This window comes from Cutaneotrichosporon cavernicola (genome assembly GCF_030864355.1).
Source record: "Cutaneotrichosporon cavernicola HIS019 DNA, chromosome: 1".
NCBI lineage: Eukaryota > Fungi > Basidiomycota > Tremellomycetes > Trichosporonales > Trichosporonaceae > Cutaneotrichosporon > Cutaneotrichosporon cavernicola.
The window spans coordinates 1,815,267-1,839,183 of NC_083393.1; the positions used below are offsets into that span (position 1 = coordinate 1,815,267).

Genomic DNA, 23,917 nt, shown 5'->3' on the forward strand with positions numbered 1-23,917 from the left:
CGAACAGACTCTCTGTTTTTTTTGTCAAGTCGTCAATCATCAACCCTTCCCACCGTAACTTCCCCTCGATAAGTCTATCGGCTGGCTCCCACGAGTTGGCCTTGTCAGTCCGATTACCTACCCACAGGCCCATTGATGGCTGTCCCGATGCCACCCCGCTTACGCCGGCGCCCTCACTATCCGGGCTCTTGTCCACCTTACCCCTACTCGTGTAACATATATATTTCGGCTGGGCTCCCCCGTCCCCAACGTATGCATCACTTCACCACTTGTCACGACTTGGACAAAGTCCAACTCCTCTCCGGTCTCCTGCCCCTCTCAGGCAGGTGTATCCCGATCAAATCGTGTGAACTCATACTCAATTCCAGCGTTGGCTGGAGAGGTATTGCTATTGAACTGGTCAGTGCCCCTCCCACAATAGACTTTCCGCAGATTCACAGCTATCGATTTCTGCCCAACTGCCCAGCCAACCCCAGTCGCCATGGTGTGATGATATCGCTCTACGCCGTGGACTGGGTTGTCGCCTGACCTCGACTGCCGCTGTCTCTCGCACTGCTTCAACTCTACTATCAATGCTACATACCCCTCATCTATACAGGGCCTGCGACTCCCAGCACCCACCCCGCCACAATTACACAGTTCCGATGGGAACAACCGCTCTACCTTCAACATGCACGCTCGCAACTAGCTCTCTGTTTCGCGAGAATCCGTTTAACATCCGAAAGACAGGGCCACCTAGACGCCACGGCGCAAAGGACCTCAAGATTTTACTGGAATAATGCGGGCCGACAGAGAGCCTGGGTTCAAGCCACATACCACGCTTCGAGATAGTGGTGAGCCTGATCATTAAATGTAATTGTCAGGAAGGATAGAAGACATGTGACGTCTCACATATTGTGATGTGTTTGATTTCGATCACTGGATGATTTCTGGTCTAAAGTCAGCCGCCCCCCCCCCCCCCCCCCCTCCCCCAGGTCTATTGCCACCCCACTCATTCTGTGACTGGGATCTCTCCCTCTCCCCACCTCGTCGGCACACCGCCACGAACACACAGCTCTTCCAAGTCACCCGCAACCCATTGTTCTTCTACAGCCAGCATGGTAGCTTACATACGCTAACCCGACTGTAACTCTTCTTCTCTCTCTTCGCACACCTCGTCTCATTCACTCTATTGATTCCAACCACACCCAATCCATTTCCTACCTACACGACATGTCCGCTAACGGCAAGTCTGCCACTTCTCCCTCCGCCCAGGCTTGGGGCCAGCCTGACACGAATGTCCCGGTCGACGACACCGAGACCTCGACCACGGTCACGAAGAACCACCGCAACCGCCATAAGAAGAACAGCTCCCCCTCCCTTCTCTCCCTCTCCGGAAACGCGTCCACTCCCAACTCGCAGCCCACCTCGGCTACTCCCGCGCCCCAGGTGGTCATCGACGCCAGCGCGTACCCTCACATCCTCCGAGCGATTTTCGACCGCGCCCCCTTCGAAGCCCTGCTGGTGCTGGGTCAAGGTTGTAAGGAATTCCACGACCTGGCCAACTCGCACCTCACCCACCATCTTGTCATTGCTAGTAACATCGTCCAGAGTGCCCGGGGAGGCGTGCCGCCGACATTCTTCCCCCCTAATGGGCAGTATAAGGACCTCTGGCTCGACGAGGGCGCATTCTACCCCCCTTATGACTCCTGGCTCGACAAGTGCACCAGAACTCGCATCATCGACGTTGGCGACGGTTCGAGGCGGCCTGCCTGTGTTCAAGAACGACCGCCACCTCCGTGGCTTCGACTTTCCACCTTCGGTCAACAAGATCGTCGTCAACGTCCCATGGTGCGTTCGCGACAAGAGCCACGCCTACCGCGGGGTCTTCTTCTCTTCTGCAGCCGACTACGTAGTCGTCTTCGTCGAAACCAACTTGTACGCGCCCCCTCGCTACGTACGCCCCAACATCCTCCGGCCTCTCCTCGGCGCCTACGCGGTAGGCTTCAAGATCGCGCACAACTCCAGCCGCCCTGGACCCCGCTCCATCACCTTCGTGGGCTTACCTTCGGACAACCTGTTCCGCAAGAGTGAGCATCTCACCACGGAGGAGTGCTGTGTCTCTGCGACAGACTTCCTCCGGGGTCGTCTGGACAAGCTGGTCGACGACGACATCCTCTCCGTACCCAGGGTCGACGAGATCATCGGAAACGTCAACTTCCTTTCGGGGGCGGATTACCGTGCCACCGTCTCGTACAGGCAGTACCTGCTGGAGACGAGTGTGAGCCCCTACAACCTTGTTTAGGTAGAGCCAGCCAGGATGCTACAGCCCCGCCCCGCATTCCATCATCATCTGCTAGATCTGTGGTCCATTATAGCAATGCATACTGTACAATATACCCTCTCACCTTGAAGTACAGAGTCGTTCACAAAGTATTCGGACACTGCCGCACTGGCTGAGGGTAGCACTGCTGCTCATGGGGCTCCCTGGGTTGTCTACCACTGTATAACCGGTAAGGTAACGGAGGGGCATGTGGCAGTGTCCGAATACTTTATTGTAGTTGAAGAGACTAACGGCGATCAGTGATCATGGTTCAGCCGCTGAAGGAGACTCGTTCACAAGTCTCAAGGCAGTCACTGGAGCTCACGGAACAAAAAATCAGCTTTTAGGACAGGACCATGTACATCGCATAGCGGATGCCACTGTTCTTGTGGGCACCGAGACAGAAAACCGCGTCATCATGAGCAAGCTGGCTAGCCCTGTTGGGATGAGAAAGATCAAAACCCAAAAATTCAAGCTCAGGCCGGGATTCGAACCCAGGTTGTCGGAATGTGATGCTTCAAAATCCGAAGTGATAAAATAACCCCTACACTACCCGAGCAGATGTACCTGTCAATGTAATTCCAAGTGCGATATGTTCCGGAGCTAAAGATCGACCTTGCACACATGACTGGTACTAATCTGACTGTTACTAATCCAAACAAGGGTTGTCTTGTGGCCTCGTTGGGATCGTTGGTCAAGTGGTCGTGGGAACTAACGCGTCTACCTCCTATTGCAGTTACCCCGTCTGTCTCTTAGTGCATCTCCTAGTGCTGGACCAACTGGTCGATGCTGCGGGCCAGTTCGACCGTCCAAGTTGGACGGGCCAAGGGCCAAGGGCCAAGCAATTGCAACACGCAGCCCCCCCCACCCCCACAGTGCGGCTTCTCACAGACCCTCTGCACTGATTAACGATCCCTTATCCTAGCCAGAACCGCTCTCCGCCTATCATCAACCACCACTATGTCACCTCTGTAGAAGTCGGAATGCTTTGGTTGTCAGAAATCGCCACAAGCCGGGGGATGGAGATTTGATGCCGCTGTTATAGGTTAGGGCCAAATTGAGCCAGTTGAGCCAGTTGACCCAGTGGCTCTGTGGCTCTGTGGCTCTGTGGCTCAGTTGATCCAGGCCTCCACTCCTAAATATGGAGCCAGACCCTGAGTGCTGGGTCCTCACTGCCCAAGGAATCGGCTTGCCTACCCTCAACTCAAGCCCGCCGTCACCTCGCCCGCAGCCTGCAGCCTGCAGCCTGCAGCATCATCCCCAGTTTCGAGGCCATTCCTCTTCTTCTTTTCTTCATACCACTCGTCAATCTCCTCATCGACTTTGGTATCCGGAATCGGTAACGGGCTCCCAACAGCCCCGCCGTCGTCTCCCCTTCTCGCGTCGCACGTGTGGTACATACATCCACGCTGCACCCTGACTGTGAGTCGACTTGCAACTCTCACACGACTCCATCATCCCAAGTTGGGTGGCGGACCAGACACACACACCCACACAGACACATCCGCGACGGGTGGACCTCTCACTCTCCATGGATCGTCTCTGGCTGCCCCGTCGTCACCGCATCCCATGACGCCCGCTCACACCAGGTGGCCTGATCTCGCTCTTAGAGGCGGCGGCCGACCCGACAACCTTCTGCGCAGACCGTAGGGATTTCAACACCCTCTCATCAGCCAGAAACTAAACATAAAAACCATGAGCACCACGATGACTGAGACTGTGCGCGCGCGCATTGTGCGCGCCCAGGCCCGGGAGAACACGCCCGTGTCCGAGCAGGCCATGCCCACGCGCGAGACGCTGTCCCGCACACTCGATAACTCGGCCAATGGCGCCCGTCTCCCTGCGGCGCGTGCGCCTACCCTGTCTCTACGCGGGCGCCACAACGCAGCTGCTGCCCACCCGGCTCTGACTACGCCGGTTTTCGACACTGAGCTCCACGCGCTCGTGGACCAGATCGTGGCTGCTCGCACTGAAGGTGTGCTCGACGCTGCGGCGGGTGTCCACGATGAGAGCGCATTCTTTGCTGCCGACCTGTCGGCCGTGTACGAGGCGGTCGACATGTGGCGCCGCTCGCCGATGGGAGAGCGCGTGGATATCTTCTACGCGGTCAAGTGCAACCCCTCCCCGATGGTGCTGCACCTCCTCTCGCTTCTCGGCACCAACTTTGACTGCGCGAGCGCAGCGGAGATCGCCGCCGTCATGTCCCTGCCTTCGGCTCCCTCGCCTGACCGCATCATCTTTGCCAACCCGTGCAAGCCGCCGAGCCACATTCGCGCGGCGCACAACACTGGCGTTGAAACCATGACCTTTGACAATGCCGACGAGCTGCACAAAATCAAGCGCATCCAACCGAATGCCAAGCTCGTATTGCGCATCCTCACCGATGACTCCAAGTCGCTGTGCCGTCTTGGTCTCAAGTTCGGCGCTCCCCTCGACGCCTGCCCTGGGCTCCTGAAGCTCGCGCGTCAGCTGGGCCTCAACGTCGTCGGTGTCAGCTTCCATGTCGGCTCGGGCTGCAAGGAGCCCGACCAGTTCGCGGACGCCATCTGGCGTGCGCGCAAGGTCTTCGACATGGGCAAGGAGGCTGGTTATGACTTTGAGGTCCTCGATATTGGCGGCGGTTTTGAGCGCGAGACTTTCGCGCAGATGAGCCAGGTCGTCGCGGACAACCTTAACCTCTACTTCCCAGCAGAGGAGGGCGTGCGTGTCATTGCCGAGCCCGGGCGTCTCCTCGTCTCGAGCGCGTTCACTCTGGCGACGAGCATCATTGCTCGCCGCCGCGCGCTCGAGGGTGCCACCCACACCCATGACCCTGAGGCCGGAGAGGGTGCCGACGTTATGTACTACATCAACGACGGCGTGTACGGCTCGTTCAACTGCATCTTGTTCGACCACCAGATCGTCCACCCGTACCCTCTCACTCTTGGCGGCGAGGCCGCGAACCCAGCCGCGCGTCCTGCATTCCCCCCGCCACCCAACGTCGAGCTCCCTTCCGACCTCACCGTCCAGCTCGGCTACAACCAGACTGAGCGTGCCAGTGTGTGGGGCCCGACTTGCGACTCCATCGACTGCGTGCGCCAAATCGTCCATCTCCCGCGAGGCACCGACGTTGGTGACTGGCTCGGCTGGGGCGAGATGGGTGCCTACACCCTCTGCGCAGCCAGCACTTTCAACGGTTTCGACCGATCCCCTGTCCACTGGACCACCGGTGGCACCAGCCCCAACGCACGCAAGGTGCGCGCCGTGCTTGACCAGTTTGGCGCAAAGTAGACATAGAAATGTAATATGCCAAGGATTGTGTCTTGTTGCTTGGGTGATGTGACTAGATTTGATTCCAATTTAGAACATGCTATAGGGAACTTCATTAGAAAGCTTGGTCTTTAAATGCTCCCTACACATGGGACGAGGCCTCCACCTTGAAAGTCAATTTCTGGCCACCCAACAGAACAACTGTCCACAACTCACGCTACCATGGTCAAGCGCTCCAACGTCTCCCTCCTCACAGAGGGTGCGGCATACATCCAGCGCGCAAAGAAGGCGCGTGCTGAGCAGGTCGATGAGATCAAGTTCGACGATACGGCGCGGCGGTGAGTGTGGTCGACCTTCCTCCCCCTTCCTCCGCCTGGACCACTTGAGCATCGCCTGTGGCGGAAGATTCTTTGGTAAAGCGCTCAAAGAGCTGACGGAAGGGAGTACCTCACTGGATTTTCTAAGCGGAAAAAGCAGCGTACAGAGGATCGGAGGAACCGTGCCAAGGAGCGTGATAAGGAGGCGCATAAGGAGGCGGTCCGGAAGGCGCGCAAGGACCTGCAGGAGCGCGCAGAGGAGAACGAGCGGACTGTGCGCGAAGCACTTGGATTGAGTGCCAAGAAGGGTGAGTGGTGACAATAGTACGGGGGGATGGATTGCCCAACTATACGACAGTAGCACCCGGTGTCTTCTTTGGCACAAGATCACACATGGGGGCGATTCAACTGTGAAGGTTTCAATGTAGCTGACAGACAGAGTCGGGCGACGAGGAGGAGCAAGTCGAGCCCACGACGATCGAAGCCGAGTTCAGCGATGAAGAGCAGGCTGCCACTGTGACCATCACCGAGGACTTTGACCCCTCTGCCGCGGTACGGACATACGTTGAGTCCGCGGACGAAGGTTCTGGAGATGAAGACGAGGCAAAGGCCAAAGCCAAGGCCAAGGCCACTGTACCGATCCTTCCAGCCTCTAGTCGTCGGGCAGAGCAGCGCGCCAAGCGCGAGAAGGAGCTGGCTGTCGCAAAGGCGAACAAGAAGGAGGAGAAGAAGAGCCGGAGCATGGAGACGCCTGCTGAGAAGAAGCGTGGGCGTGAGATGGATCAGCGTAAGCGACAGAAGAAGATTGACAAGGACCGCGCACGAGGCATTGAGCCTGGGCACCGGAGTAAGGCAGCTGGAGGCAAAGGGGGGAAGGGGGCCAAGGGAGCGAAGGGAGCCAAGGGGAATAAGAAGGGGGGGCGGCGATAGACTCTGTTTGTTCATTATCTGGTCATGTCACTGTGCTTTTCTCATTCTTGTCAGACTTTGTCGGCTTGCATCTAACGACATCTCACGACTCTTGTGGTCAAGGTTGTACGATGGAGCATGGTAATGTCATTAGAAACTCATTAGGATCCGTTCCTATTCCTTGTTGTTGATCTTCTGGTGGAGGTGTAAGAATTTCCAGAACTCACCTCCACTTTCGCAACACACTCTACACCATGCCGTTCATTGACGCCAAGGCATCGTCTTCCAAGCCTCGCAAGGGCAAGGGGAAGAATGTCCCCGCAAGCCGAGTCAAGACGAACCAGGCAAAGCGTAACCGCGTTAACGACGAGCTGCGCGAGCTGCAGGCCAAGATCAACGCTTTTGAACCGCCCAAGGAGATCACGTCGTTCTCCCAGCTGCCGCTCTCACAACCGACGCAGCGTGGTCTCAAGGCATCGCACTTTGTGGAGCCGACGCCTATCCAGGCAGCGTCCATGGTTCCTGCGCTGCAGGGTCGCGACATCCTTGGCGCTGCGCGTACCGGCAGCGGCAAGACGCTCGCCTTCCTCATCCCCCTCCTGGAGCGGCTGTACCTGCAGCGCTGGGGTGCGATGGACGGTCTCGGTGCCGTTGTCATCTCCCCGACGCGTGAGTTGGCCGTCCAGACGTTCAACGCTCTCCGTGATATTGGTCGCTTCCACATGTTCTCCGCAGGCCTCGTCATTGGCGGCAAGCCACTCAAGGAGGAGCGGGACCGCCTGGCCCGCATGAACATCCTCATTTGCACGCCTGGACGCCTGCTCCAGCACCTCGACAGCACAGTCGGATTCGACAGCGCGAGCGTCAAGGTGCTCGTGCTGGACGAGGCGGACCGATTGCTGGACATGGGTTTCCTGCCTGCCCTCCGTGCGATCGTGCAGCACTTTTCACCGTCGGCCGTCGCGCGTGCAGACCGCCAGACACTTCTGTACTCTGCGACCCAGAGCCAAGACATTGCCAGCCTTGCCAAGCTGTCTCTTCACGATCCTCTATACATCAACACAAACACGGATGATGAGGCAATGCCCGCCAACCTCGAGCAGTTCTACGCGGTCGTGCCGCTCGAGCGTAAACTCGACGCACTGTGGGGCTTCATCAAGAGCCACCTCAAGATGAAGGGTGTCGTGTTCGTCACGAGTGGCAAGCAGGTGCGCTTCATCTTTGAAACGTTCCGCCGCATGCACCCCGGCCTACCTCTTATGCACCTGCACGGCAAGCAGAAGCAGGCGACGCGCATGACCATCTTTCAAAAGTTCAGCTCTAGCAACAACGCCCTCATGATCTGCACGGACATTGCTGCGCGTGGTCTCGACTTCCCCGCCGTCGACTGGGTCGTGCAGCTCGACTGCCCCGACGACGTCGACAGCTACATCCACCGCGTGGGCCGAACGGCGCGGTACCAGAGCGAGGGCAAGGGCTTGTGCTTCCTCACATCGAGCGAGGAGGCCGGCATGGTCGAGCGCTGGGCCGAGAAGAAGATTGACGTCAAGCGTATCAAGATCAAGGAGAGCAAGATGACCAACCTCGCCCAGTCGATGCAGAACTTGTGTTTCAAGGACCCCGAAATCAAGTACCTCGGCCAGAGGGTGAGTGTGGTGTGCGAGCCCAGCTGATGACAGGCATTTATCTCGTACCTGCGCTCGATTCACATTCAGAAGGACAAGAGTGTATTCAATCTCTCCGAGTATTCCGCAGAAGCGTATGCTGCCAGCATGGGTCTGCCGGGTGCACCGCAGATCAAGCTCCTCGAGACGGCCAAGAAGGCCAAGGGGCGCGTTGGGGGCGAGAAGGATGAGAATGGGCCCACGATCATCCACCAGCGTCTGGCAAGCGACAGCGAGGGAGAGAGCGGGGACGAGGGGAGTGAGAGCGAGGAGGAGAGTGGTAAGCAGGGGAGCAGCGAGGAGGAGAGTAACGCTGGATCCGACGAGGAGGGGAGCGAGGAGAGCGGCTCAGGTTCCGGAAGCGGCAGCGAGGATGACTCTGCACCTGTACGTGCCCGCTTAGTGGCGTTGTATGTCCCAGCTGACGTCCAGCGGAAGCCTGCCGCCGTGCGGACAAAGTACGACCGCATGTTCGAGCGCAAGAACCAGGGTGTGCTCACAGACCACTACTCGAAGCTGGTCGCTCACGACGACGATGACGACGACGATGTGTTCACTCTCGCACGACGGGACCACGACCTCGAGTTGGGAAGCGACGAGGAGCTCACCACCTCTGCTGATCTGTCCAAGCGCAAGCTCAAGAGCGCAACCACACGCAAGGGGCAGATCAAGGCGGGTGGCGTCCCAACCAAGCTCGTGTTCGACGAGGACGGCGAGCAACGCGACTTTTACGCACACGGCGAGGCGGCCGAGTCGGCCGCCAAGGCCGAGGAAGCGCGTATCGAGTACGTCGAAGCCGAGAACGCGCGCATGCGCGAGGCCGACGTCGTCGACCGCGAAGTGGCACGCGAGAAGCGCCGCGAGAAGAAGCGCAAGCGCAAGGAAGCCGAGCGGAAGGTAAGCTATCTCGATTGATTTGAGCTGACACCAGATGCGCGAGGAGTATATGTCTGGCGAGGACGAGGACGAGCCGATCGCGTACATCGGCTCACCGGGCGGATACGACTCCGAGGGGTCAGCAGAACGATCTCCGTCTCCAGAACCGGAGCGGCCGTCCAAGAAGCGTCGCGATGCCGCGCTCGAGGACGACGAGGAGCTTGCGCTGCGGCTCTTGCGCGGGGAATAGAGGGTGTACACTTCGGGACGCGTTCAGATGCATCTGTATATCTAGATGGCCTCTGAGTTCTTTCGCCGCCGTCGCCGAGGTCAAATAAACATCTAACCCACTTGGCATTCCGCGCTTGTCAGCTTTTGTAGTCACCTCTCGAAATAGCTTTGAATTTCCAGTTACCGCCCCTTACCCCGGGATCTTCCTTGGAGATAGTCAAATGGTCTCGGATTCTATGCGGCGCCATGGGGCTCTATAGCGGGAATGGACTCGATCAGCCGCGAGGTCAGATGCGTCGACGCCAAAAGGTCAGATCATTTCGGTTCGAGGGGCCAAAAGGTCAGATAAGCACTGAAAAGGTCAAATCGGGGGGTTCAGGAACACTCGCTTAACAATGCCGGTTTCGGTCGTCTCGCGTCATCCAACTTGTAACTCCGGCCCTCCACCACCTGGCCTGGTGGGCTATGTAGACATGACTTTGGTCGACGCAAGCGCGTATTTTGCAACCTCTCCATCTCCCAGTAGTGTATAAAATGCGCTCGCTCGTCCCCGTCGCCCGCATCGCCCCCTGCATCCGAGCTCCTTCTGTGAGCATCCCCATCCGCACTCTCCGAACTCTCAGCACCCGGTCTCTCTCTCCCGCTCTTCGTGCCCCAATCGCAGCAATGACTGTCGATGCTAAGCGCTATGTCTCGCACCAGCCTAATGTGACAGCCGAGAACCCAGTGAGTACCAAGAAAAGCGACAAAAACCACCTGGCTCTCACCGTGCCAGACTGCCGTGCCAGGCTCGGCCTCGGTGAACCCCGACCGAATGACGTCTCTGGCCTCCTGCTGATACCAGTTCGGCCTCGATGACCCGACCCTCGTCGTGCCGTACGGCATCGTGGGTGGCAAGCTGGTCGATTCGTCGGACGGCGGGCGCTTCGACGTCCGCGACCCCGCGACCGGCAACGTGATCGGCACGATGCCGGACATGACTGCGGCCGACGCTGCCGAGGCTGTCCGTGTCGCCGACGAGACCTTCAAGACGTGGCGCAACAGCAACATTCTCGAGCGCCAGAAGATCTTGCTCCGCCTCAACGACCTGTTCATCCAGCACGCCAACGACATTGCTCGTCTGATTGTTTGGGAGAACGGCAAGAGCTGGACCGACGCTTACGGCGAGGTTCTGTACTCTGCCTCCTTCTGCGCGTGGTTTGCCGGCGAATGTGTTCGCCAGCGCGGAGACGTGCTCGCCTCGGCTATTCCCGGCCAGCGCAACCTGGTCATCAAGCAGCCTATTGGTGTGTGCGCCCTCCTCGTGCCGTGGAACTTCCCAGCTGGTATGATCACGCGCAAGGCCGCGCCGGTCATTGCCACGGGATGCACCGCTGTCGTCAAGGCCGACCCTAACACGCCTTTCACAAACCAGGCGATCATGGAGCTCATGCGCCGTGCCGGCGTCCCCGACGGTGTCATCAACTCGATCACGACCGACAAGAACCTCCAGGAGGTGGGCAAGGAGCTTACCACCAACCGCCTCATCAAGAAGGTTAGCTTTACAGGTTCGACGCGCGTCGGCAAGATTCTCGCTGCCCAGGCAGCCGGTACGCTCAAGAAGCTCTCTCTGGAGCTTGGCGGAAACGCGCCCCTCATCGTCTTTGACGACGCCGACATTCCCACGGCCGTGGCGGGGACTATTGCATCCAAGTTCCGCGGATCAGGCCAGACCTGCGTATGTGCCAACCGCATCTACGTCCACGAGGACGTTTACGACGAGTTTGCCAAGCAGCTCGCGGACAAGGTGAACAATTTCAAGGTCGGGCCGGGGTTCGACGACGGCGTCACCCACGGTCCGCTCATCAACGCAGCGGCTGCAGACAAGTGGCAGCACCACGTCGATACGCTTGTCAAGTCTGGCGGTCGGATTGTTGCCGGCGGAAAGCGAGAGGGTAACGCCGTCCAGCCGACAGTTATCGTCGACGTGCCGACCGAGTGCATCCTCGACGAGGAGGAGACGTTCTCTCCCCTGGCAGGCCTGATCAAGTTCCGGGACGAGGCGCACGTCATCGAGATGGCCAACCGTGCCGATGTCGGTCTGGCTGGCTACTTCTTCTCTCGTGACGCGGACCGTATTTTCCGCGTCGCAGACGCACTGGAAGTCGGTATGGTCGGTGCCAACACTGGAGCCATCTCACAGGCATTCATTCCCTTTGGAGGCGTAAAGGAGTCGGGGTACGGCAAAGAGGGAGGGTATGAGGGCACGGACGAGTTCCTGAACAAGAAGCTCGTGGCGATCGGCAAGAACATTGGCTCGCCCGCGACCGTGTGGGGTTAAGACGTCGACTTGGAGACTTGGATCTGTCAGATGTATTGTACTCTTATGCATGGCTTGGATAATGATAATGCTCGATGCTCATACCAATCTCCTCGGTCATGCCTCACAGGCGCTAGGTGCGCTCGGGATCAAGCGAGTACGGCGCGACGACCGTGTGCTAGGACATCTCTTGCCGGGGCTCGGTCCCGTCTCCTTAGCATCTGGGCAGCCCGGCAATCGACAAGATACGTCCCGTTAACCACTTTGAGCCGAGGATCGAACGCGGCAACAAGGGTCGTACCGCTGACATATCGACCTGAGTAGGGTTGGTCTGTTTGCCGAATAGCTGTAATCTTGGGCACCTTGTGGCCGAGCGCAACGACATTGAGTTGAAATGACTATAGTTCATAGAGGGGTTATGCATCTCATGACTGACAGTTGTGGGCCCAGAGTGACGAGTGCTCTGTTGACAGTGGGAGCATTTTCTGTCCCACTGCAAGCTGCTGACATTACCAGACTAATGGAATAATCCTCGCATCCTGCGCCCAGCAAGTCCAGCCCGTCCAGCGCCACACTCGGCGCCGCCGTTCTGGTGGGTGACTACCAGGTGTTTGTTGATTTCCATCAGATTAATCCATTGTGGTCACTGTAGCCCATGATTGATCATGGTGTATTGCTTACAAGGCGAGCCGATAGCGTCCATTGTGGTTTGCACAGCGTACCATGCACCATGAACCATGTATACACCCACTCGTCTCGCACCATGCATCTCCTCCGCCGTTTGTCTAGGTGGTATATCTCGCGCACTCACGTCCGAGAGGAGAATATTCCCCACCATCTTCACAATGCCCGGCACGTACAGCCACCACCCCCAGAGCGTGAGTCTGGGTCTTGTCATCTCCGAGTTGTCTGCCCAGTTGAGAGCTCGTCCACCCCTTCCCCCCTCAAATTACCCTCCTTGTGGAATCTCAGCTCACCTCAGCGCTTCCGTTACTTTGACCAGTACGGTCGTCCCTGCCCGAGCCCTCAGCCTGAGCCCGAGCCCGCTCCGCCTGCCCCCGCGTCGACTATGGACATTGTCCGCCGCATGTGGGCGTTCCTGTGCGGCAAGAAGTAATCAGTGATATCAGTCACAGAAGATCGAAGCGTCATGGGATGAAATAGCAGTGGTAGAAGATCGAAGAGATGTAGTGAGATGAGACAGTAGTGTTAGAAGACCAGAGGGTTGTAATGGGATGGGATATCAGAGTTAGGGCGCGGAAGCGTTGGCGTGAGAAACCAGCAGTGATCTCACCAGCTGAGAGGGCGCGACGCGTTTCATCAGCTCGAACTTTTACATACCGACGTCAGCAGGTCGACGTCAAAGTCGTCCGCAGGTCGGCATAAGTCGTCGGGCGTGGGGACATCATCAGCTCGATCACGCTCAATCACGCCCTGGACGCTGCGCGCCACTGCGCCGCGGCTTGCATACCTCGACTGCGATCGGCACCCTCACTGCCACGTCGCCGGTCCCTTGACTCCTGCTTATCAATGTGTTTGTACTCTTGCATAGTAGTACAGTCATGAGAGGCGAAAAGCCGATGCAGATCAAACAAGCTGTGGTGGGTCATCGTGTATGAAGATGGGGTTGACGCGGTACTCGCCCTAGCATCGTGCGTTTAGAAGAGCGCCGCCGCCAACACGGACACGCCGACCAGTAGCGCAGGCATGCCGAGTGCCCGCGCCGAACTGGGGATGATGGCACCACCGCTGCCCGTAGACCCCGTGCTGTTGCCGCTGGAGCCGCCAGTCATGATGGACTGCGAGTCGGCGCCGCCGTTCTGGACGCCGTTGGCGAGAACGGCAAAGCCGATTCCAGGCGGGTCGTAGCGGAAAGTCGAGTAGACGTTCTTCAGGAACGTCGCGCCCACGATCCACGAGATGGGCGATTTAGACGAGAGCTGGATCGCAAACACGGCGCCGATGCAGTAGCGCCCGCTGCTCGACGTGGCGCCGAGATTGAAGTCCTCGTCCGAGATGTAGTAGCTCTTGCCGCCAAACTGGAAGGCCATCTGGATCGTCGTTGAGCACGGGTACTGGTAGTATCCCTGCATTCCCTGGCTGGCCAACGACTGCGAACCGGGAATAGCAGCGTAAATGTCGCGGACGACAGACGTCGGCGCGCCGATGAGCGTCGTACCAGTGTCAATCGCGGCGTTGGCACTTGAGCTCTGGTACGCTACCTGCTTGCCGCTGATGGCAATGGCCTGAATAGGGATGCGCCAGTAGTCCTCTTCGGTGGGGCCAATGTTGATATAGTTGATGTCGCCCTGGTAAAGAGACGTGTTGACGCCGCCGAACATGATCTCACCACCGTTCTGCTCGGTGTCCGACACGCGTTTCTGGCCGCGGTAGCGCGCCATGAAGACACCAAACTGGGGATTCTTCCAGGTATTCTGGGCGAGGTTCTGCCACCATGGCAGTGCTCCCGAGTTCGCAATTGTCTGAAACGCGAGGCCCATGAGGCCGGAGAGAGGGGGGTCGATGAGCTGGCCGCTAGACGACGAGCCGACGCCGGAAGACTGCGTTTGCTCGACGAGACCAAAGCCCTGGTTCTGGACGGTGAAGCCCGCGCAAGTGACGGTATCGACGCCAATCTCGCCGGCGACGTCACCCGATCCGTACGACACCTGGAACGGGCGTTGAGGTAGCTGGAGACTAGACGAGGCGCTAGGCACAAACTTGTCCATGCCCTGGCACTGTGTGCACTGCTCAGACACGAGCCAGAGGTCCGACGAGCCAGTGTCCATGATGGCGTAGAAGTCCTGGGGCGGTGTGCCGACAGAGACAGTGCCTGCATAGCTGGCGTCGACATTGACGTTGATCATGTTCATACGCTGGCCATCGGCTGTGCCTGCGCGCTTCTGGAGCGCCCGCTTCGTCTGTTCCAAATAATCGGCTTCGCGCTTGTCAAGGTGTGCACCGTACTTTTGACGTAAGTTGGCCGCCTCATGTTGCATCCACCCCATGCGGACGTCGGCGTCGTCCGAGTGCTGTCGTGTTGCAAACGACGTGAGAGGCATGTTGAAAGTCCCGCGCTCCTCGACGTCGACGGGAGATGCGACGACGGCCGTCGCAGCCAGTAGTGCAAACGCTGCTGCGCAAGTGATCATGTTGGGGGTGATGGAGGGGTTTAGGGCGAGGAAGGGGTTAGGGGTCGGGGAAGACGAGGGAAGGTCGGGAAGAATGGAGTAAGGTGTCGCGGTGACAAATGTGAGATAGTAGAATAGAGTAAAAAGTAAAAGAGAAAGAAGAAGATTGTAAGAGAATGTAGGTTGTATAAGATGAGTAGTCGCTCTTAATGTGTATGTAGGATGTTGATGGACAGTGAGAGCTGGCAGCCCGAGGAGGAGAGAGTGAGATGGCTGAGTCAAGGCGGCGGCCGGAGGAGGGAGTGGGCGGGAGATGCGAGCAAGGGAGGGTGATGAAGCCAAGTCTTGACTGCGGCTGCGGCTGCGGCTACGGCTACGGCTACGGTTAACTGTGACTAAAAGAGAGAGAGAGTGTGGAGAGTGAGAGAGTGAGAAGTGAATCTAATGCTACGTAACCCCTATTCAGAAGAGTAAGAGAAGAGGTAACAGGTACTAGAGTCGTATTGTATAAGCAATCGGCTAGTGATGGCATGGACGGCCTGGATGGATGAACAACGCGGGTGCGGGTGCGGGTGCGGGTATCAAAGTCTACCAGAGGATGCAGGGGATGCAGGGGAGAAGGGAGGTAGGGTGGCAAAGGCCAAGCAAGGGTTACCAGGACTAGCAAAAAGTATGATCGTCTGATTCTCTGGGCGCTTGGCTCAATTGGCTCTCGGGCGACGGATGCATGCAGTGTATCGGTATTTCCCTGCGATGGCGCAGTCAAAAACTCCCTTGGCCGCAGTTAATTCTGGCCCTGACAAGTTGACACACTTCAATCTCATAAAATCACAAGCCTTTAGGAATATAGGGGATTTGCCACCCAACTCCGTCACTCTCAAACCCCCAGTGTACTCGGCACCCTCACACTCTCAATACACATCGGAGCATGGTTGAATAGCAATATACCCATCAGTCATTGCGCCCACTGCGCCTACTGCGCCTACTGCGAGCACTGCGAACACTGCAACTTGCAACGCCTCAACTGCGAGCCCGAAACAGAATAGCCTGTCAATGACGCAAATGACATGAACGTGCCTTTTTGCCCTTTACTGTGCCGTTACGTGGTTCCTTTGGTGCCTATACACGTCAAGCGATTTCACAAGGGCCCAAACGAGGCAAAAACGACGTCACTTTCATCTCCATCTCTCTGTGTTCTGTCTGCACCACATGCCAACCTTGCCAACCAATTGCCTTTTTTTGCCCAATAGCCGCTCTCATGACCGAGCAATCTCAGATCCAAACGCCAAGTAAAACTCTATACTCTCAGAGTGTGATCGACATGACGGCTTTTGAGCTTTTGGGCTGAATTTTCCATTTTTAAAGTACCTGGCCATACCTGAGGCTCGAAGCCACATAGGGGCACAAGGGGAGGTTGGGGGTGTTGGAGTTTGAGCGCCGTCAAAGGGTAAAATACAACCGACCCACGGACGCACCAAGCTCATGGTACTGTAAGATTGTAATATACTGTCCTCTAGTGACTCTAGGCTCGTAACCGGCGACTGGCAGGTGGCACGTGGCAGCGGGCAACTGAGGAGGAAACGTGTGTGCGTCACTGCACCTGATGATGCATGACGTTTGCTCGGCCGCAGTATAATATTTACATACAGTACAATTGTTCAAGTGGAATGGGCCGCTCCGCAGATCCCAAGGCCGCAGTATGCAGTGCTTGCTCGGCTCAGCAGTCTCAGACGACGTCGACACGATCGGAACAGTACCTTCTCGGACCTGGCCGAAGCACCTTGTCCATCCCACAAGTCCAGTTTGGCTGGCTAGGCCGTGCACAAGCATGCCAAGCACCGACTCTGGCGGGCCATGTGGCCAACAAGGACCGGTACTGTATGGACGGTCACATCTCCATCACCCCCATGGGGATCCACTGTTTTGTTACCATGAACCAGTTTTGCAGTCGTGAACACTCATGTTACTGTCACTCAAATTCATGTATCTAGTAGTCAACCCCTCTTCTCGTTCTACGCCGCCTCTCTAGCCCAGTAAATCTGACGGCGGCTGAACAGTATGGCCAGGCTACTCCACACGGCATGCGGCGGCCGTGTGGAGTAGCCTGGCCATAGTGGTCTGTGGGGCATGATGGGGCAGACACTCTGATGAGTTTTCACCCCGACGGGATGTGGACCATGTGGGCCATGCGAGGGCGGCGGCGCTACCGCCACCGCTACCGCAGCATCAGCCCCAGGCTTGGGCAATAGGTAGTTGCACTGCCTTGCATTGCCGTTGGGTGGCAAATCAAGGTGATGGGTGTGGGTGGAGGTGCATTGTTCGATCCGCGACAAAGCCAAATTGAGCTTTATGCATTGGAAGTGGAAGGATGAAATTGATTCCGCAAGAAGCCACGAGGGCAGTGCCACCTTAGGTGCTATCGCACTATCGCCTCCAACTGGCCCCACAGTCAGTTGGATCTGATTGCGACATGTCGACCTGTTCCAAGTCCACATCCAGTAACCTACGCCTACAACTTGGTTCAACTTGAACAAGAACGCCGCATCCATCACTCTCACATCTCATCACGAAATCATCTCTCATCACATTACCTCACATCATCATCCCTTCCCATCCTCATCTCATGTGTCGTTGAGCAAGCGTCGTCATCGGAGCAGTCGCCCACATCGGCCAGCTTACTCAACGAACCATGCCCCGCCCCCCACCCACAATTCCACCTGTCGACGGGCTGCCCTACGACCAGCTGCACGAGGTCGCCGTCGAATTAGAATTAGTAGACGCCAACTCTCATCCACCAACCTACTGGTTTGAGCTAGCTGTCCGCTCCGCTGAAGCCGCGCGCATCGCTGAGCGGCGCGGCTCCAAGGCAGGCCAATACGTCGCGTACACCCGCCTCGCCATCGCCTACCAGAAGTGCATTTTCCACAAGCGGCTTAAAGAAGCTCGCATCGCCGATCATGCCTGGTCCGTCCACATCAACGAGTTCAAAGTAGTGAGTTTACACTGGGACCCCGCTGATGAGACTTTCGAAACAGCGATGCGCAAGGCCAAGGCTCTCAAGGAAGAGCTCAAGGCCGCACCAGTCAGAACGCATCAGTCCACGTACGTGAAACTTGCCGCCCAAGCTCATCTCAGGAACTCTGTCGATCACGAACCGGGAGGCTCCATTGCGGACCGCATGAAGGCCTTGAGCGGCCATGGGGTTGACGTGAGCACCAGACGCATCAGTCGTGACCTCGCGCGTGCACTGCCACCGCGGCCGCCAGCCCCGGTTCACCGACCTTCGCAGGACCTCGTGCACCAGCGTCGCCCTAGCCTCCCCCGCCCGCCATCAATACACAACCTGTCCCGTCGCGGCTCGAGCGCGTCGCTCTCGGGCTTGAACGGTGTCTCACCCAATCCCACTGGTGGCTCAACTAGGAGCAACCACAGCCCCGTCAAGAACACTATCCCCCTTTATCGGTCCCCGTCGGCCATGTCGACGACCTCGACTCGGCAGGTACAAGGGTCCGGCTCCATGCTACCATCACCAGCCGGGGGGTCGGAGCCAACGCTTCCGACACCTCCCACTGAACCTGCACCTCCCTCAATCCCGTCACCACCCGTGTCTTCTGTGCAGTCGTCGCGGAGGGGCTCGGCTCACGTCGAGCCAGACATGACTCCTGACCGTCCCTCTGCTATCCTACCACCTTCTCGGCCTCCTCATCCACCAGCTCCGATGTCCCGAACGTTGTCGCAGACGGAGGCTGCCGAGCAGCTGGGCAACTTCGAGAAGGCATTCCCTTCCCTCGACGAGTTAGACAAGCAGTTTGACGACGAGGGTTTTGCAATCCCAGCTCTTCCTGCTCACACGTCCAATGGGCTCAGGCCCCTCCCCGAGGCGCCCAAGAAGGCTGATGGTGATGCCGCCGCGTTTCTCGGCTTTCCCAGCCTACCGAGTGTTCCGAAGGATCTGCCGGGGACGCGGGCGCTGCCGAAACCATCGTTGCCACCGCCCCCACTACCTGTTCGCTTGGACGATCTCGAGAAGGGCGATGACCGCCCTCCCTCTCCGCCCAGCCCAGATATGAGGATGCAGAATCGTCCAGCGAGCACCCTAGGCTTTTCCGCCCAAAACTCGCTCTCGCTGTCTCCCTACAACACGCTACATGCGCCCGTTATCGACGAGGCTGCCAAACCTACGTCCACGCCTCAGACTGCGTCTCAAATGGAGGAGCAATATCTTTTGATGCCAGCCGCGTCCACCAAACCACCCGAAGATGGCACGTCCCCTCCCTCAACCAATGGTTCGGCCGCCATTTCTCCGCTACCACCCGGCGAGGCTGCCATCTCGTCATCATCGCACGCGTTGTCCACCGAGCCGTTGGCCATGCCCGAACCCCAGCCCGCGCAAGCGGGTGTGGCCAACGGCGCCGGTCTCGGACCTTCGGACACGGACCCACCGTCCGGCTCCGGCATCCCTACCAAGCCCAACTTCCCGCTCACCAGCTCAATCACGCCTGACACGCTCAGATCTTACTTTATGAACCCAGCCGTCAACGTGCTCATCTGCGACGTGCGCCCAGCGGATGAGTTTTCTTTGGGCATTGTCGGAGCCGAATACCATGCGCGCGGGTGCAAAGTCAATGTTGTGTGGATCGACCCGACCGTGCTTACGCGACGGGGCCTCACGTCAACGCAGCTCGAGAGCGCGTTGTCCCTCAGCCCAGAAGCGCAGCAGGTCGCGTTTGCCAGCCGAAACCTTTACGACTTGGTCGTGATTTCCGACTCGAGGTCTAAGATGTTCCCGAGCAAGAGCGAGCCGCAAACGCCAGCTGGCAACTTGCGCGACATTATCTATGAGCATGAGTTTGCCAAAACGTTGCCCCGCTCGCCTGCGCTTCTCGTTGGCGGGTACAAGGGATGGGTCGAGTTCATCAAGACCCGGCAAGCGATTAACATGCAGCATCTCCAGCAGGCGCACGGGTCGCAGGCGCCAAACGGCACGCCAGGCCAGCCCAACGGCTACTCGAAGCCACTGTCTCCTCGACAGGCGAACTCGAAGGCACCTCCGATTCCTGAACGGCGATCCGGGCACTCGCGTGAGAAGTCATCCAACGTGTTGCCGTCGCACTATTCGAAAGAGATCACAGAGAACTTCTCACACAGTTCGCCGCAGTCGATGACAAGCTCGCGGCACCAGCATAGCCACTCGGCGTCTTACTCCGGGGGGCCTGCTTCGTACACGCCGTACCAGCAGGCTCCGATTGCTCCCACGCGACCGCCCATGCCGCGTGCGCCGCATGGATCATCCAACTCTATCTCATCCACATACGGCAGCGTGCAAGGGTACACCGTGCCTTCGCACAACCGCAACGACTCGTTCTCAAACTACTCGGTCCCCACAGGCATTGTGCCGCCGCCTCGTGCGTCGGTACACACCAGTGCAATGACGCGCAGACAGAGCAGCACCGACTTCATGGACTACGGGTCGCCCCGGCAGCAGCAGCGTATCGAGTATCCTCAGGCTCATGGCCTGGTGCGCGTCCCACAGCCACCGCCTGCTGCCGCGTCACATGGCCTCGAACGGCAGGACCAACGCGCGCCGATGCGCCTCCCATCTCGCATGGAGAACCTCTCCGAGACTGGTGTGCGGTACTGGCGCGACACGAAGCTTGGTCTGACGGGCCTCAAGAACCTCGGCAACACGTGCTACATGAACTCGACAGTGCAGTGTCTGAGTGCGACGTTTCCGTTCGCTCAGTTTTTCCTCGACGGCGCGTACAGGCGTGACCTCAACACGACGAGCAATCTCGGCACCAAGGGCCGCATGGCCAAGGCTTTTGCTGCGTTACTTACGGCGGTGTGGGGAGAAGATTTCAAGTCTTTATCACCGATAACATTCCGGCAAAGCATCATCAGCTTCAACGACCTGTTTGCGGGGAATCTGCAGCACGACTCGCAAGAGTTCCTGTCGTTCGTGCTTGACGGCCTGCACGAAGATCTGAACCGCGTCAAGCAAAAGCCGCAGATCGAGATGACGCCGGATCGTGAGCGGGCTCTCGAGACTCTCTCGCCATCAGTCGCGAGCGACAAGGAATGGATACTGTACCGCCAGCGTGACGACAGCTTTATTGTAGACCTCTTCCAGGGTCAATACATGAGTAGAACGACGTGTCTGACGTGTCGTAAGGTATGTTTGGCGTGTCACACTTTCCGAGTCGAGTAGCGTGACGTGTGCTAACGTCAGACGTCTACGGTCTACGACTCGTTCATGTGGCTTACGCTCGACCTGCCCGTCCAAAAGGGCAGGGTCATGCTCCCAGAGCTCATTGACCGTTGGGTACACCCCGAGACACTAAGTGTTGAAGATGGCTGGTGAGTGGATTCGAGACCAAGAACGACTTGAGGTGTTCAGGCACAAACTTTGTTTCACGAGTGTTCATGTCGTGCCTGGGACCTGCAACGGCATATCCATAAATCTGGGTGGACTACCCTCCGGAACTGCTGATTCTGGTCGCTCCCCTTAGCCCTGCTGACGAACAGGATCTGCACCAACTGCAAGGTGGCACGGAAGGCGACCAAGGCGCTCACGCTCGTCCGCCTCCCGCCTGTGCTGCTCATCCAGCTCAAGCGCTTCAGCTTTGCGGGCGGTTTCTGGAACCGGTCCGACACACCCGTCATCTTCCCGACGAACAATCTTGACTTGACCCGCTTTGTGCCGCGCCGTGAGCCGACTGGGTCTGAAAACCTCGACGACCCGCGCACGCAGATCGGCCCGTTCAAGTACGACCTGTATGGTGTGACGAATCATTTGGGGACGCTGTCCAGCGGGCACTGTAAGTTGTGTAGTTGCGGTGTGCCGCAGGCGGGCCGTCAACACTGAGTTCCCTCACCCACCCGTTCTTCAGGCGACATACCAATCTTTCCACGTCGAACCCCGCTGACACCAGATACTGCGTTCGTGCGCGACGCGGGGCGATGGAAGTTGGCCGAGGACAGCCGTATCAGCAACGCGTCCGAGCGCGACGTCGTGTCACACCCAGCAGCGTCCTACATTTTGTGAGCTCATCGCTGATCGTTTGTGCTTCTGAAGCTGACGGCAGGTTCTACAAGCGTGTCCAGGCATGATAGATGTCTAGTTGTACTTATATTTGCATGCGTCATTTACAGTACGTGGCCGGAGAAGCCGGGAATCGGAAATAGGAGGAACAAGGTCGCAAAGGGAGGCTATGGCGGGGATGGTGGGGATGGTTGGAGGTGCATTACATGGGTGGCGACGGGGCAGCAGCGGGCAGAATGTGTCACCGTGACACGTATTCCCTAGTGGACTGGTGGCAAAAGTATTAAATGGTCCACGCGAACGTGAGGATAGAGTGGCGCTCGGGAAACGCCACTCCCGTAATTTACGCCTCACGAGCCATATCTAGACATGGCCATGGGACAAGACGCATTGGAACAAGCGAATCCTGATGCCTAGTTGCTAGCTGCCCGTACAGAGGGACCATTATCCGTTTCCCGTGAGCTGTGAACTGTGAACTGTGAGCTGTGACGCGTCCTGGCTTTCAAGTGGCGCATGGCGCAGTCAAACAAGACTCGCCGGCTCACGGGATCGCCGAGCAGCAGATGCCGCCTGTCGCCGAAAAAAACAGACGCCTCCGCGACTGAACTCGGTCTTAACATTCTGAGCCTATTCGTCTCGCGTTCCGTAATAAGGATCTGCATTTGCGCTCCACCGCTCCACGCAGGGCACCCGAGTCGGCCATGGTGATGTTAGCAGGATCTTGCGTCTGGTGACGAGTATGAGGAGAGTGAGTGAGACCGGTGATACGGTATCCGGGAAAGGAGAGAGGAAAAGAGTCATCAGGGTCGATGATGCAGGTTTCCCTTAGTTTAGGGTCATTCCAGAACTGGGCGATGGACCAAATGCCAAACTTCAAAGACCCTTGGCTCGTTTAGCTGCTTAGCTACGTATAACTACTTTGAATACATTTAATCCTTTTTGAATCACCCTAATCAACCTAATCTCCCTAATTAATGCCTCTAGGGACCTCCTTTGTCACGCACATCCTCCTCCGTCTTTGCTCCTTTCTCCTCCTCCTCATCCTCACTACGTCCTCTTTCGTTGACAAGCTGCACTCCTCCTTATCCTCACTCACTCCCATCTCTTCTTCATCATCATCATCATCATCAACAACGACGAGGACGAGCACTAACCCGTCATCAACCCCGCCATCCCCCAACAACAAACCCGCCCATCCCCCCCTCCCCAACCCTCCCAACCCATCCCGCGCTGGCCGCCTCCCCCTCCTTCCTTTGACTAGATCAAAGGACTGATCAACACTTTTATCGTCTTCGCTCGTCGCGCTCGGACTGCTTCACTCTTCGGCTTCCCCTGTGTAGCTGTGCTTTGGTCGCTGAACGACACGCCAGACGCCACGCTCAACCCCTTGGATCTCGCCCTTCCTTCCTGGCCTGCCCAACTGCTCCAGGAATCTCCTCTCTCCTCCGGAATCTCACCTTCCTCCCTTCTCTCCCTCCACTCACCGTCTCCTCCTCAGCCCCCCACTCTCACGTCGGCCTCCTTGGCTTGCCCACGCACTCCGCGACCAGTTGCGCTTGCGCACGGCTACTCGTGAGTCTAGACCTCTGTTTGATCGCTCCATTCTCCATTCTCTCTCCTCTTTTCCGCTCCATCCGCTCGCGCGGCGTCGACCAGCGCCGTGCTGTCTGGCCATGAGATAGACTTGCTGTATCAGTGGTTGGGAAGAACGGACGCGTCTTGAGGCAAAGGAGGGGAGTGACATAGGGACTATCCCCTCCCGAGGTACCAACGCGCCCTCGTTTCGTGACAACATGTCAACATATCCACGCGTGTGTAAGATTAGCTGGTTGTGCATGATTGCCGCAATCGCGCATGGACCAGCATGCACACACTCTGCCCTGCTCCCCTCATAACG

The 23,917-nt window shown here is 57.9% G+C and overlaps 7 protein-coding genes across 7 annotated transcripts; 6 read left to right on the forward strand and 1 right to left on the reverse strand.

Annotated features, from left to right (window-relative positions):
* Window positions 1-1,212: 1,212 nt before the first annotated feature.
* CcaverHIS019_0106760 (uncharacterized protein) lies at window positions 1,213-2,284 on the forward strand (the record flags this gene model as incomplete). Its single annotated transcript, XM_060602966.1, has 2 exons — window positions 1,213-1,637; window positions 1,702-2,284. The coding sequence occupies 2 exons, from the start codon at window positions 1,213-1,215 to the stop codon at window positions 2,282-2,284; spliced, it is 1,008 nt and encodes a 335-aa protein (XP_060453224.1).
* Window positions 2,285-3,997: 1,713 nt separating this feature from the next.
* SPE1 (uncharacterized protein) lies at window positions 3,998-5,572 on the forward strand (the record flags this gene model as incomplete). Its single annotated transcript, XM_060602977.1, has 1 exon — window positions 3,998-5,572. One exon carries the CDS (start codon window positions 3,998-4,000, stop codon window positions 5,570-5,572), a length of 1,575 nt encoding a protein of 524 aa, XP_060453225.1.
* Window positions 5,573-5,773: 201 nt separating this feature from the next.
* On the forward strand, window positions 5,774-6,798 carry CcaverHIS019_0106780 (uncharacterized protein; the record flags this gene model as incomplete). The annotated part of the gene is made up of 3 exons (XM_060602988.1): window positions 5,774-5,889; window positions 5,992-6,176; window positions 6,308-6,798. The coding sequence occupies 3 exons, from the start codon at window positions 5,774-5,776 to the stop codon at window positions 6,796-6,798; spliced, it is 792 nt and encodes a 263-aa protein (XP_060453226.1).
* A 233-nt stretch (window positions 6,799-7,031) lies between these two features.
* On the forward strand, window positions 7,032-9,567 carry DBP4 (uncharacterized protein; the record flags this gene model as incomplete). The annotated part of the gene is made up of 4 exons (XM_060602999.1): window positions 7,032-8,423; window positions 8,457-8,828; window positions 8,874-9,338; window positions 9,373-9,567. The coding sequence occupies 4 exons, from the start codon at window positions 7,032-7,034 to the stop codon at window positions 9,565-9,567; spliced, it is 2,424 nt and encodes an 807-aa protein (XP_060453227.1).
* A 647-nt stretch (window positions 9,568-10,214) lies between these two features.
* CcaverHIS019_0106800 (uncharacterized protein) lies at window positions 10,215-11,868 on the forward strand (the record flags this gene model as incomplete). Its single annotated transcript, XM_060603011.1, has 2 exons — window positions 10,215-10,274; window positions 10,393-11,868. 2 exons carry the CDS (start codon window positions 10,215-10,217, stop codon window positions 11,866-11,868), a joined length of 1,536 nt encoding a protein of 511 aa, XP_060453228.1.
* A 1,637-nt stretch (window positions 11,869-13,505) lies between these two features.
* CcaverHIS019_0106810 (uncharacterized protein) lies at window positions 13,506-14,999 on the reverse strand (the record flags this gene model as incomplete). The annotated part of the gene is made up of 1 exon (XM_060603022.1): window positions 13,506-14,999. One exon carries the CDS (start codon window positions 14,997-14,999, stop codon window positions 13,506-13,508), a length of 1,494 nt encoding a protein of 497 aa, XP_060453229.1.
* A 2,668-nt stretch (window positions 15,000-17,667) lies between these two features.
* Window positions 17,668-22,088, forward strand: DOA4 (uncharacterized protein; the record flags this gene model as incomplete). Its single annotated transcript, XM_060603033.1, has 7 exons — window positions 17,668-17,970; window positions 18,001-18,080; window positions 18,114-21,150; window positions 21,208-21,335; window positions 21,504-21,796; window positions 21,911-22,019; window positions 22,064-22,088. The coding sequence occupies 7 exons, from the start codon at window positions 17,668-17,670 to the stop codon at window positions 22,086-22,088; spliced, it is 3,975 nt and encodes a 1,324-aa protein (XP_060453230.1).
* Window positions 22,089-23,917: the final 1,829 nt, after the last annotated feature.